The sequence below is a fragment of the Amia ocellicauda genome, chromosome 3 (assembly GCF_036373705.1).
Source record: "Amia ocellicauda isolate fAmiCal2 chromosome 3, fAmiCal2.hap1, whole genome shotgun sequence".
In the NCBI taxonomy this organism is placed as follows: Eukaryota; Metazoa; Chordata; class Actinopteri; order Amiiformes; family Amiidae; genus Amia; species Amia ocellicauda.
In genome coordinates, this window is record NC_089852.1 from 29,789,208 (window position 1) to 29,804,027 (window position 14,820).

Sequence of the window (14,820 nt, forward strand, 5' to 3'; positions counted from 1 at the left end):
TTGAATTGGAAGAATTGGTGTGTATTTAGCAGTGTATTTAATAACCATTTACAGATTTAATAATACAATTATTGGTATCATACATGTATGAGGTAGCTGCATTGGAACTATACAGCTAGCCTCCCCTTATGTGCTATTAACACTGTGGCACTTGAGTAAAGCATTTCAGTAAATGGCTTTATTTGTGTGCATTAACATGTTCCACACTTACCTGATTGTGTGTGGGTGTGTGGGGGCTATCAATGGGGAGGGGGGTAAGTCTCCACACAGGCCTTGTTGTTGATTATCTGTCTGCAAGGCTGAGTAGCCTGAGGCCATAATGGCTTAAAATACATATAGAAGTAATACTTTAGAACTATAAAATATACATATATTTATACAGTGTTTGTTTCTATGAAATACACAATATTGCTTATAATTTGTACTTGGAGAAATACATTTTTAAAGTGTAATACATATTGTATCATAGTGTAAACGTGCAAATTTTACATTTGAAAATATATTTGATTTTCATAAGAGCAGACCAAATGAAAAGAAGCATACTTCTCACATTTTGTGGGTCACATCATTTTAATATGAGTTTGGTGTTTTTTATACAGGGCCTATATTTATACTTTGTGGTATATGTTCATACTGCAGAATGACAGCATTTGAAGTATAGTGGAAATTAATAGAAAAGCATGGACCGTACAGATGTATAAAGCAGGCATCAGCTTGTAACTTGTAATCCTTCACATAATTCAAGCTTCAAGAGGCAAAATGGTAAATGTTTAAGCAAAATAAAAGTAACATTTTAGCAGATCTTTGGAATGGCACTGTTAATCTTTCAGTAGTTGTGGAGGTAATACATCAACAAAGTTTAAGCCACTTGTCTCCACTTCATTCCAGAAAATGTAACTTAAAAAAATAATAATAATTAAAAATGTCACAGCTTTCAGACACAACAAATGATAAAAAAAACAAAACAACAGGTGCCTGTCAGTGCTGCAACAATACACAGCTATTGGATGTCGTGTCTTTTAAAAGATTATATGTATTCAACTATTAAAGCAAAAGCTTTTATTTTTATTGAAGTCCACAGAGACGTTTTGAATCATCCCATAAGTTCAGCAAGCACGTCCACCCGCTCAGGGAAATCATTGTGCTCAAACTCAGGCCAGTCCACTGAAAGGACAGTTAAAGGCTCTCTCCATGAGAATCATTTCTTCATATGTCCGTTTATCACACGCATTATATACATACACACACACACATATAAATATATGATTTAATCTTCCCACCTTCTATGTGGTCGTCAAAATTAGTGTGTGTGAGAGATTCACAGAAAAAGAAATTGCAGTTTTAGGTAAAAAAGAAAGATATATCTTCTTTCACTTTAATACCAGCACTAAAATTTCTCTTCTCTAATATAATGTCCCTAAAAGCAAGATATACTTCAGAAATATTGCACACACCATTAAAACTCATGGACACTCAGAAATTGGACATCAAATATTACAAAAGGATCCAGCCTTATAGAAAATGCAAGTATTTCTAAACTTTGCTCAATACATATATATTTCCATATAGAGTACACATTTGTCAGTATTCCTGTGAAGTATAAGGTAGGAATATGCTCAAAAAAAGCAGAACTGAAATATCTACAAGTGTCCTCCACTCCTTGCCGCCAGATGAAATGGCTCTTACTCCACACATTCCCTCACTTCTTGAACGGGGCCAGACGGGAGAAGCTGTGCCAGAACGGGGACGGCTTCCTCTTGGGCTCGGCCAGGGAGAAGACCTGCTGCTGGGGGACACTGGTGGGCACCGTCACGTGGCGCTGATGCATTGGGTGCAGGGCCTGGTGTGGTGGGGGCACAGGGCATCCACTGTAGCTCAAACCTGCAACATTAGAAAGACTAACTTGTATCTGCATGTCTGTGAGAACACATAAAAGAAACCAACACAGATACATATATAAGGAACAAATTGTAATTTTCTTCTTGATGACTGTGCAGATGAAGGGCACAGAATGTTTTCTCAAAGTTATTTCCTTTATATTTTGTGCTGATAAGATCACATCCTATCTTTCTTTTAAAGCTGTCAGCAGTTGGATATTAAAATAACTAGAAAACACTCTTACTCTTCAACTTTCCTTGTCTTGATTTTTTTGCATTTAGCATTGCTTGTTTCTTCTGGTTTTCACTGATTTCCATTCCTACAAAAAAGAAAAAAAGAAAAATACATTGCAGGTTAATGTTAGAGTAAAGGAAAATTAAACAGTTGAACCTTCAGCCTTGCACTTTGCTACAATGTTAGGCATCACATAGGATACGATTAGCATATGTTTGTCATGTTTTTGTATAAAATCATGGATGATCATCAAATATTATAGATTTATAAATATAATATCTCACTGACCCATCTCCTCGTCTTCCTGCACCCTTTTCCTCTCGTTTGCAAAGGCTAGCAGCCATCTCTGCTTGTCTTCCAGCTTCTTCGCAGAGAACATATAAACTTCATCAGAGGGTTTGTCTCGGAGCTTGAACGCATTTTTCACGGTGATGTTAAAGTCCCTGTCCTTGCCGTCTTCCGTGTCAATCAGCTCTGTGTGGTCCATGTCTATGCGGCCTTTGTAGTACAGCATGTCTCTCCGCAGAAGATCCTTCTTACAGAATATGAGCTGGTGGTCGAACAAGAAGAAGGCCCTCTGCCGAGTCTTGCCTTGCCGGGTGATTTTCGTCAGCTCTCCGGAATGGATGAGCTCGGAGCTCCGACACAAAACATCCTCCCCCTTTAACAAATAAGACAGAATCACTGTTTAGGGGATTGTATTTATTTACCCACCCACCATTCTCTTGCTGCTCAATGCGCTGGAATCAGACACCGGAGACAGCGGTGACTCACCTCCCAGGTCAAAATGCAGACCTGCCAGTGCGCAATCTTGTCAATGCTCTCCAGCCTCCTCTTCCTCTCATTGATAAGGCAAGCGACGTTCTTCATTGCTTCATACGCAGCGGTTATATTCTGATAGTCACTAGGGAATAAATTGTGTAAAATATATTCAATATATGTAGTTGCATTCACACCATTCAATAAAAAAATTTGAATTCACCTATATTTATCTTGTTGCTTGCAGAGCTTTATAAACAGTAATTTAATCGAATGAAAACTGTAATAAATTCTAGTTGATTAAACTGAATTTCAGATGGGGGGGGGAAAGCCTTTGACTGTCATTATCTCTATAAATCCACACATAAAAATGGATTGCATGATGCCTGTTCTTTAATATGTGCAATCAAATTCGGTATTCTGTGTCTGCTGTTTGCTGCTTTGCTCGGGAGGACTACACAGGTCTCCATCTCACCTGTGCTCCACCGTGGTGTACTTCAGCAGCTCTGCCAGCTGGAGGGGGTACTTGCATATCTTCTGCACCGGGGTGAGCAGGAAGCCGTCGATGGCAATGTCAATCATCTGCTGCAACAGACGGCAAGCCTCGAAGAAGTGCCGGTATTTGCTGTGCTTCATCAGGTGGGAGAGCTCCGTGCAGGCACTGGGGTGATTGTTACAGTACTCCGAATAGATTGAGAAGCCTTCTTGCTGTGAGGAAGAATAATTCAATCAGCGTTTCACATTCAAGACCTTCAAAACTATCCTGAGACCAACTCAAAAGGAAACTACATTTTCTTATTTGAAAACGGATAGTTGGTTTAATTTGTTGAGGAAAGTCAGTCCTCGAATGTTTCAAAGGCACAGCATGTCTGTGAGAAACGAAACCCCTGTGTGTTCCCTCTAGCCCATCTGCAAGATCTTTCCACTCTTTGTTTTGTAGTAATATTACGCTATTTCCGACTAAGCATCAGTGAGAAGTTAATTCATCTTTGTGGTGACATTTTGGTTGACTGTGCTGAAATGAACTGTGTGACTTACTTCTCTACATGTTCTGTAACTCAATTCTCGGGCTGACTGTTTATTTATTTTCCCTTACGAACCTATCGGGCCCCTCTGAACTCACGTGCAGAAGGAAGCAGGAGCCGATTTCACTCCGATGAGGCTCCTCCTTGTTGTACTGCTTCTCCAAGTCCTTTAAGAACTTCCTTTGGAATCTGTAGATATCTTCAATATTGCCAAATATTGTCCTCAGCTGAATATCATTAAACATGCCTGTGTGCTTCCGACACTGCCTGATATAGCCCTGAATAAACAATAGAACAATTAACTTTACAAACTGAATGAATGGAAATGTTTTGCTAAAATAAATGAACATAAAAAAAATTACTCTAACGTTTTACAAATTACGTTTAATAAATGTGGAGGCCACTGTAAAAGGTGATAAACATACTCTGGGCATGTATCGTATTATGTTTTTATTGAACTGTCTACATTCCTGTGGACACAGACCTCACAGATGTCCTTCAGGTGCTTGATGTAGACCCGCTCTGTGTTCATGATCTCCTTGATGACGTTGGTCCTCATCTGGTCTTTGTGTTCCGAGCTCTTGTGCCGCGGCTCTTTGCAGGAGGGGTCCGTGTCATCCAGTGTGCTCTCTGCGCTCTCGGCCACGCAGTCCTCCTGGTTCACCCGCAGCTTTGAGAGCAACACACAGTCGCATTAGGGCACCGATTCCACCCTCAGCATTACACAATCAAGTGTATGTTTTCTGTATTGTCATGTCTTACTTCAGAATACACTTACATTCAGAACTGCATAAACTACACAACAAAATATAAGTATGTCTGCTGTACAAAATTTTGGATCTTAATTGGCTAAGAACAATGGATTACTTCAGTGTGATTAAATTGCACTTTGAAAGTTTTCCCTTAATTTAAGAAACAAGGAATGATGCTTTACATTTTCTATTAAGTTTCATAAGCCAACTTGTGGACATTTAACACACAGCATAAATGTATGTTATCCTGGCACATGGCAGAGAAACTATCCTTTCATTATTACCCTTATTTTTGCCAGAAGATGGGTGGAATGCAACTTTAAAGACTGCACTGCATAAACACAACAGACCACAATAATTCATTTATACCCATAATACAGAAGGGACTCAGAGTATGAACCTTTGTCACTTACCCTGACAAAGCTTGAAGGGAACCACGCTTGTTTGTCCTCAATCCTGCCCCACCACCACTCTTTGTTATTTGCATCAAGGACATGAATGACATCTCCTGCTTTGAAAGCCAGCTCCTGCTCGCCCATGGAAACATGATCCCACAGTGCCTCTGCATAGACAACAGTGCCATCCGCGATGAGCTGGGACAGAGCGCACAGAGGAGACACAAATCATTAGCAATTGTTGAAAGCATGCCTAGTCAAAAAAATATATGATATCAGAGTAAACAATGGAATTAAATCCTGAAAAGTCCCTCTCGGGAATAAAATGGCTGAATGGCAGTTACTTCGTTAACAGCGAGCTGCTCTCCCCCAGGCTGCAGGTATCGAGGACTCCCCTCGGCCATCTCGTCGAAGCTGTAGTCCTCTTCGCTGCCATTGTCGTCCACAAGGGCTCCAGTATTGACAGCTCCATCTGCAGAGGATAAACAAACGAGCACAGACATTAAATCTCATGTTCAATCTTTCAACTGGCTCCTGTAAATAGTCTGGCGACCACGGACCATTTTCATACATTTAAATAAGGTCAACTAAAGCATCTGACTTGTATCTAATGTTCATGTCCAAAGAACTTAAGTGCCCAAATTAGAAAATGACATAAGAAAGGCCTCAGTCAGTCACAGCAGAGTGAGATGTATTGCTGGTCTAAACCATGGTATCCAGTGACAATTCAGCACTGGCCAGCAAGCTGTGGAGGCCAGCAGGGTGCTTTATGTTTAAGAAGGGTTATTCAATTTTTTGCCATTTGCGTAATGCAGAGCATCAATGCACCTGCAGTCTCCGAGGAAGACAAGATGCCAGCAGGTTCCTGGCACTGGCTCCGAGTCAGGGAGTTCCAAGAACTGTTTTTTTCAATAATATGTACCATGTGACTGGCCCTGACCAGTACATTTTCAACCAGGAGAGGCATTTATGCCCAAATTAAGTAGGAAATGCACTGTAAACAGTTTTAGAGATTTAATAAGGAAACACACACACAAAGAGATAAAGCAATGAATTTCTCTGAACTCTGCTTGATCAGAACTGACAACACTGGCCAAACATTTTTGTATCCAGACAAAGGTCACAGATTACTGGTTTCCACATGTATTTTTGGTTGTGTACCACAGTATAATAGAACCCCATGAATAATGCTTGCAATGTATGTGTGCATGCCATTTGTCTTGCCCACTTTGTATTAATAGTCAACTTTTCTGTCTGTCTGGTTTGAACCACAGTGTTTCCTGTTTCAACTTTAGTTTGAAGACAGAAGCAACGCTTCCTTGTTCAATGAAAAATTATAATTATTTATATGTTTTCCTATAAGCTAAATGTAACTTTGTTGCTGGGTAGAACTGAGTGATGTATGATGTCATATTGACTATATTACCCCATGCAAGATCTGAACTCATTGAGACATTCTGCGAGAGCAACTCCCCTGCATGCTTGAATTAAAGGATCAATCTTTACACTGACATCTTGTCATGAATTCCTTAATTGTCTCTTCACACATCATATATATATATATATATATATATATATATATATATATATATATATATATATATAAAGCATTTCCCTGTATTTTGTAATAATACTATTTTTTTTCTTGAGGATTTTAAATAAATGTTAAGCATAAAATGGACACGTATGTTCAAATATAATAGTAAGGAAAATCACTTTTATCTCACGGTGAGAGCAAGCAACTTGACCTTAAACTTAAATTTAACCTCCTTAACCTCATTCAGAAGATATCTATATCCTTCATGTCATGCCTTTATAGCCATGTTATTACACTTTATATATACACTTATACATGTTAGCAGTTCCTTACAGCCATTGTCAATGCACTAGTGAGTGAAGTGCCATTTCTCACCATGCCATTCAGTAGTGAAGAATGTGGAAAATAAAATGTCCCTCAATCCAACTATCATAACTCTACTACTCTAATATTACAGTTTGCAACATACCGACACCACCCAAAGAACAAGGAAAGTCAACCAGGCTCATTAAGGTTAGTTAATAAGGACTCAGTCTTCAGACACGCAGAAAAGGGTACAGTTCAAGACTGCCTAACATTCAGATTGCCATGCTATCATAAATGCACAGAAACTGCACTGAGGAGGGTATCAGCAAACTACACACTCTGAGGAATGTTCTAATGAAGTTTAGGAAATGAAACCATCATTGCAAACTAGAAGGCTAACCGTTTCCATTTCTGTCTGCATACCGAAGTCACACAAGAAAAGGTTATCTCTTGAAAATATGCTGGGGAGGTGTATTTTTAGACCTCTTCTCAAAAGCAGAAGTGCTAGGAGTGAAAAAACATGTTGCCTAGATAATGGTGGAGGTGTCTAAGTTTTGGGTCAACTGCAGTAAACCAAACTCTGCTATTATCATTAATATATTTCTTACCTTATCCAGGTCAACCTACAATTATTACATTAAATTTAAACACCAATTTATTACACCAATTTAAACAGCTGTATTTGTATTTTGTTCTGGAGCAATCTAGGTGCAGTGCCTTGCTCAAGGGTACAGCAGCAGTGTCCCCCACCTGGGACTGAACCCATAACCCTCCACTCAGGAGTCTAGAGCACTCACCACTACTCCACACTGCTGAACAATCAAAGCTTCACTAATGCAGCAAAGACAATATCACTACACCAATATTTCACCGTTTACATGTTTAACTAGAAAGAAAACAACAATTCGTTTTTTAAAAATAATTTAACACTGTACTGTCTGGGAACTAATAGAAATACACACACACACACACACACACACACACACACACACACACGTAAGGGTGGTGCACTTCACATTTCCATAATAATACAGAATATATAATACAATACACTAAATAAGAGATCAACAACAGATTTATTGAGAAATAATTCAAATAAATCCTCATTTGAAATTGAATAAGAACTGGATACTGTAAGACATGTTTGATATTAATTACATTTTAAAAGTAAATAATGTGATGAAAAATGAAGACAAATAAAGCACACTGTAGATGAAAACCAACAGAAGCTGACTGTTTACAACACCGTCATCTCTGACAGGAAAAAGAAAACACCTCACAGACCAGCACTCACCAATCTGCAGGCTTTCCAAACTCCAGAACCGTTTCATTTCCCTCCGTGCTACCATCACATATACTGTGTCTACACACTGTGTCTAGAGCAGATTGTCCCCAGAGCAGATGAGTGTTTTTGTTACGAGTACTAGCTCTGACCATGGCCTACTCCCAGAACAATAGGACATTGAATCTGAGAGCTGTGCACTGCATCAGCAGTCCCTGGCTGCTCTGTGCACGTCAGACAGGAGCTGCTCCCTCGCTGACAGTCTGCAGCTAACAATAGGGCGGCTGTAATGGCGCAGGCAATCGCAAAGGCATCATGGGGTCTGGTAGGGAGGGGAACTGAAAACAGCTGGAAACCTATCTTCTCTCACTTAGGTCAGACATAGATGTGCCCACAGTTGGTAAATATACGATGTACTTTTTACTACAAACTACCAATTATGATTAAAATATTTTTGTGGTAAACTGACTTCATACATTAAGTTGTATAGATAATATACATGGGAAAGTGTAGTAGCTGAAACCACACACATATGGATGTAAAAGTGAGAAAGACAAACTCATATCAACACTAGAAACAGATGAAGGCGCTGCTCAGACTTACTGCTGGACAGTCGCATCTGTCTCCGTCGGCCCAGCCGGTCCAGGCCAATGGGGGTGCTCTGGGACAGGACGCAGGGCCGGAAGCGGGCCGACACACCGCGGTATGGGGGCACTTGGTGTGATGGGATGGGGGGGCGCTGGGGCTGCAGATCAGAGACAGGATTGGTCAATGACACAGCCATGAATATGTCTCGGGAGCAGCAGGAATAGACCCCTTACACTAACATTGGAAAGCTTCATCAAGAGTTAAAAGAGTTGATCAAAGAGAGAAAGAGAAGTCAGATGCTGATTGCTTGAAAGGTTAGACAGATGGTTCAAAGAAACATGGCCTACCCACTGTGACAATGATGGGCTTTTTCACAGGACTTGTCAGAGTCTCTCAGTCGAAAATGTCCTGTGTTAAATTGTTCAAATCTTTGATAGAAAAGTGTCAAAGGCAGTTTCTTTTTTCAACCACCTTTTTAGAATTAACCTTCAAACCAAATAAGACCAAACATCTTCAAAATATAAGTAAAGATATTTAAAATGTCACTAAATCAGTAGTAAGTTTTAGATTTTCTAACACAATAATTTAACATTGTACATTTGACAGTGAATATTAAAAGCAGCTTTGATATTCATTGTCAAATGGCATTGGTAGTCACCCGATACGTCAGCAAGCACCGCGGAGCAATACACACAGCTCACTGCTGTACTGAAGCTTTAGAGGGAACAGAGTCAAATCTTAAGAAAATACAAAACAAAATCTCTGACTGCTGCATGAGTAATCCTTGTGCATTCATGCAGACTAACACTGACCGTTCCCTCTGACTGGAATGTGTGTCACTGCGGCACAGTCCCCCCCCCACCCCGAGACCCCCAGATGAGCAGACAGACGAGCTCTTCTTATGGGACTCTATATGGGCACTGCATAGGTGTTACTGTGGTGAGCAGTGACATTTGTAGTCAGCACTAATAAGCGTTACATTTTAAATCAAAGATTGTCACTCAGTAGGATGAATCAGTAGCAAGCAATTTCCTAAATCAGAGATTCTCAACCAGGGGTCCCTACCCCCCTCGGAGGCATATAAGACCTTCAAGACCTTTTTATTGTGAATCTTAAAAATCATGAATAATTTTCCTTTCTTCCGATGTATTTTTCATTAACCGTGCATTCAGCACAGAGCTGATTATGGTCACATTTTGGGTTTAAACTTCTGTAAAACCTTTGTGTGTGGGGGGGGTGTAAAAGGGTAAAACAGGGTTGAGAACCCCTGTCCTAAATCAATCTCTCTGAGAAAAAATTACATGACAAATAGACTAACAAATTTAACATAAAAAGAACAATTTCTCAAGCAGGATTTCATGAGATGAACTTCAATTTGAAGAATTCCAGCAAAGCCATGAGGGTTAGTAAGAGTAAGAAAGAGTACAGTTTAATAAGTCAGTTATTTCTAGCTTTTTAATTAAATCTTGCCAGATAAAACACCACAGGCCACGCCAATGGAAATTAATAATTAAAACCCCAAATACTGGATAGACAGTCACTGCAATTTACACACACATCTTCAAACCTTCTCACTCCCTAGCACAATGTAATCCTCAATTTTCTGAAGGTAAACACATGATTTAGGTGCAAATATAACATTCAAGTTCATAAAAAGAGAAATAAACATTTGTATTGAGTTCAGTTCTGTTAAGTGAAGAAGTGTTTGATTGGTTAGTGTGTTAGTAATGAGAGTTGATCACACTGTAGATGAAAGTGATTAGTTGTTAGCCAGTTAGGACAGACACCGAGTCTCGGCAGAGCTCGGCAAGTCAAAGAGCACCGAGACAGCCAGCGGGCTTCAGGAAGCCCAGCAGCCTTACTTGTTCATGGTGGAAGTCCATGGTCCCATCACTGGTGGGGGGGAACAGCTCAACCCCCCCAATGACCGAGATGGGCCTACGCTTCCTGCTCCAGGCGATCTGGGCCATGGTGGGCCGGCTCTCCGGCTCTGATTCGCTCGGCAAAGGAACATCATCTTCAGGGATGGAGCACGAGCGCTCAATCAGCTGGCTGTAATCGGACACGGGCCGAGGGCGGGGCCTGTCCCTCCCCCAGTACCGCGCTCTCTCGATCACTGATTGAACGTCAACCTTCTCGTCCTCTGCAGACTGAGAGCTCCTCCACTTCTCCTCAGCAGCACCCTTATTTGAATGTGAACAGGTGACATGAGCTTTTACAGGTCTGTGATTGTCGGGCCGCTTGGATTCAAGGATGATTTTCCTCTGTTCAAATATGCACGACTATATGACCTTTCTGTCTTCCACACTGTGCCCATAATCTCAGGTTCACTTGATATTGTTTCAAAGGCCAGAAAAATGATTGAATCTGCATCGAAACCTTACAGCTGAGACATATTTAAACCCCAGGATTGATTTTCATCAACATTGTACACCTCATGGAACCCTTCAGAATACAGAACTCTTCAAAACATGAATAGTGCTTTTCTAAGAAATGTTAAAGTCACTAGTTTCTTCATTAAAATACTTATTGTGTCTGTGGATGTAGATCTAATAATGTAACTGCTAAGAAATATATACTTCATTTAAGCAGAGGTAAAAGTAAACACAACAGCTGAAACCAAAGGCAAACCAGGCTTACCTCTTGCTCAGTGACTGGTAAAGGTTTTCCACATAAACACTGAAACAGCAAGCAGTAGACCAAGGCCATTTCAATCACCAATTAAATAAATTAATACATTAAATGAGAATTATAATAAATAATAATAAATAATAATAATAATAATAATAATAATAATAATAATAATAATGTATAAATAATTATAAACCTAAATAAACCACTTGCATTAAGAGCGAATAATTGAGTCTGAGCTGCCCAGTTTGCCTTTGTCTGGGCACTGTACTTTAACCCAATGATGTTTGAACTCGAGGAAAAGTACACTCTGTACACAGATAACTGTGCTGGAGGGAGCTGCACCACTGCTTCTGTGAGAACATGTGCAATCACTAATCATAAAGATAAACTTATCGCTTACTTTGCAACTCCACCTACAGGAGTGAAGGAAGCTGGGCAGAAGATGCACGCAACAAACTCACAAACCATCTTGCCAATTCTGTGCCAATTAACCCAAAGCACACTCATGACAGAGTTTCTATAAAGCACTTTGCAATGATGTCTGTGTTTATATAAGAGGTAGATTTACCAGTTACCAGTTTTGGAACTAACCACATGTTTTCTAACTGCAGACATAGACGATGTCACTAGATGGCAGCAGAAAAACATACCAGACTCCTAGTACATGATTTGTGAGTCTACATTTTAGAGATACATATTGATTTGTAAATCTGACTTTTCAAACCTCCCCACCACACACAGGAGCACAGGTATAGTAACAGTCATAAGAGCGAGGTGACTTGGCAAAACTGACACTTTCCACAATATAAAGGATATATTAACAACTCCATATTTGTATTATATTCTACAGTGTGCAATATACTTGTCAATGGTATATTTTTACCTGAGCTATTTGTATATTCAATTCACACAATGTTCTTGGAACCTACATCATGAAATATCTACCATATACTACCACCAGGAAATGTGAATAAATGCTCAGATGGAATACATAATAATAAACCATCAGATTTATAACAGATTTAAATCGAAGTACCAGAAAAAGACTCCTTATGATACATCAGCATGTTCTTTATATAAAGTTACTGAGTTAAAGACAAGCATTATCTGCTGAAGAGTTTTTTTAATGAAGGATTATTGATATTAAAGCAGCTGTTCTCCACGGTGCAGCACTGTCCTGCTGTCTTGGGGTTGTGTGGACAGATGTGGCAGGGAGTTTGAAGCAGCTTTTGAAATTCACGTACAGAACTGTTATTGTCATGTGATAAGAATATTAACAATAGTGTTAATTTGTGGGCAAATGCTATATGAAGAAGAAATACTACTAATATCTTACCTCCTCTTTCCGGTCTTCTCCTCCAGAAGCCGTGTTCAGGCTCAGCTGAGACTGGCTACTAATCCCACTGTCCTCAGCTGCATCGTCATAGTAAACTGTGTGGACTGAGTCCTGGAAGCACACAGGGCTCTTCCCTGGTTTGTGAGCCGGTCCCTCTGCCCGCCCATCGCTGTCCATGGAGCTCAGAGACAATGTGCTGTGTCGGTTGGTACAGTGTAGGGTAGTATCGATCTTTGCATTCTCCATGCTGGGGCCTTGTGGTTGAGCAGGACTGGGTCCCTGTTCAGAGATGGGCTGCTGGGCATTGCAGAAAAACAGAGGGGAGCTCTTTGATTCACAGCTGTCGTCAGGATAGAAGACCTCATTGTTAGTGCTGCTGGGGCTCAGAGGGCTGGACGGGCTGGTCAGAGGGCTGGGGGGGCACAGGGAGTCTGGGCTGTGACAAGAGGGGTGGCTGCTGGGAAAAGCAGGCAGTCCGTGGGCAGGGGCAGGTTCTGAGGCTGGATGCCCGGGGGCAGCTGGTCCAGAGGCCACGGTCACCAAACTGCGGCTGGGAGAAAGGCAGCGGCGGCGCTCGCGCTCAGAGGAGCAGGAGGCACGGCGAGAGTAGTCATCATGCAGACGGCTTTGAGGCCGGGTGTTTCTGCTCTTCTCGGAGGCCGAGCTCTTTGAAGAACTGTCCTTCTGCCGAGCTGCTGGATCTGCCACGTTGCTCACCAGCTTCAGCACACGGTCGAAGTCTTTAGCTCTGACTGGGCTTCTCCAGCGTCTGGACATCCTCTCTGTGTTACCAGGGTGCTTATCCAATAGGTCCACAGAAGAGGTACTGAATGTCCTTTGAGATTTTTGATTGTCATTTGCAGCTTTGAGCTCAGGCAGGTTAGATGTGGATTTCCGTTTGAAAGAGCTTTTCTTGAGGAGGTTGAAGTTGTCAGTGCTTTTGCTCCGTCTGTAAACCACCTTGACACTCTCCTCTGGCTTCTCAGGTGGCTCACTGCCGCAAGGTTCCTGAGCGATGGGAGAAAGGGTCTGCAGGTTCTTTTGCTGGGTGTCCCCCCTCCTTGTGTCCAATAGGGGGATGCGGCCAGCCCCATAGGCCCTGCGGATGCTGCGAGAACGATGCGTATTCCTTAGGAAAGAGTCGTCTCCATCCTCTGCGTCTGAACCCTCTGTGGTCAGGCCCTGTCCCATGCCCCTGCAGTCCTCTACACTCTCCACTGTAACACCAACCCCATTGGGGACATGTTTGCCCTCTTCATTCACAGCCATTTCCTTGAGTGCCATTTCTGAGCCCTCCCTGCCCTGGATGCCTTGAAAGACCGTGGATCTGAGCTTCTTGAAGGAGCCCATTTTCTTCAGGGAGGAAAGTGCGTTCCAGGAGGGGGAGCTGCCCATGACGGCGGGAGGCTGAGGTCTCTCAGAACTGGAGCTGGATCGTTTGCGTGGTGTGGAGAAGAAGCGCATGATCTTGGACGGGCTCAGCCTGTCATTCTCCGTCTCCAGCACATCACTGTGAACGCTGGCGCCCAAACGTTTCTGTGTGTTCCAGTCATTCAGCCTTGTGGTTTTGATGTTTTCCTCTTTCATGATAGGTGTGCCATTGGGCTGGCTGTTGGAAACCTGCTCAGTGCTGCCCACCACCCTGTGGGAATGAAGGCAGTTTCTGTTGCTGGAAAAACTGGAAATTATGTCCTCGTCTGGGGACCCTGGCTCTGACCCCTCCTGCAGGACACCCCCTTTTCCTTGGGCCCCACATGTGCTGCAAGGGGTCATTTCTTCAGTGGATTGCACTACCTGCAACAAAGGGAACAAAGGCAGCATTTAGGAAATCTTTTTCACACGTTTCCCGTCACAATGGGGGATCAGATCTTTTGTGGACACTGAAGACCATGAGAAACATTATTAGCTCAACAAAGCTTCTCACGTGACGAGGATACTTGAAGAGGGGTGAGATGACCAAGGACTATTTAACAGGGTAAATTATTAATTTGGTAAAAGTCAGAAAGATTAAACTAATCATAACCAAAAGGATTACAAAACCTCTTATTAAGAAAAAAAAACGTATTCTTGAATATTTGTCTTTGTTTTTTGTTT

At 41.6% G+C, this 14,820-nt stretch overlaps 1 protein-coding gene across 8 annotated transcripts in view; it reads right to left on the minus strand.

Annotated features, from left to right (window-relative positions):
* Window positions 1-460: 460 nt before the first annotated feature.
* Window positions 461-14,820, minus strand: part of spata13 (spermatogenesis associated 13) — a 34,392-nt gene continuing 20,032 nt past the window's right edge. For 3 of the 8 annotated variants that reach the window (XM_066698953.1, XM_066698952.1, XM_066698954.1), the window contains exons 2-13: window positions 12,727-14,520; window positions 10,619-10,939; window positions 8,772-8,913; window positions 5,388-5,515; window positions 5,062-5,241; window positions 4,381-4,566; window positions 3,995-4,174; window positions 3,347-3,579; window positions 2,887-3,016; window positions 2,401-2,773; window positions 2,123-2,197; window positions 462-1,881 (exon numbers count right to left, since the gene is read on the minus strand). In XM_066698953.1, coding sequence (XP_066555050.1) covers window positions 1,700-1,881; window positions 2,123-2,197; window positions 2,401-2,773; window positions 2,887-3,016; window positions 3,347-3,579; window positions 3,995-4,174; window positions 4,381-4,566; window positions 5,062-5,241; window positions 5,388-5,515; window positions 8,772-8,913; window positions 10,619-10,939; window positions 12,727-14,520 — 3,924 coding nt within the window. In that variant the 3' untranslated portion in view covers window positions 462-1,699. Of the gene's footprint in view, window positions 1,882-2,122; window positions 2,198-2,400; window positions 2,774-2,886; window positions 3,017-3,346; window positions 3,580-3,994; window positions 4,175-4,380; window positions 4,567-5,061; window positions 5,242-5,387; window positions 5,516-8,180; window positions 8,406-8,771; window positions 8,914-10,618; window positions 10,940-11,396; window positions 11,496-12,726; window positions 14,521-14,820 lie in introns of those variants that run through there. The other 5 variants (XM_066698951.1, XM_066698950.1, XM_066698955.1 and 2 more) reach the window with 4 other exon arrangements.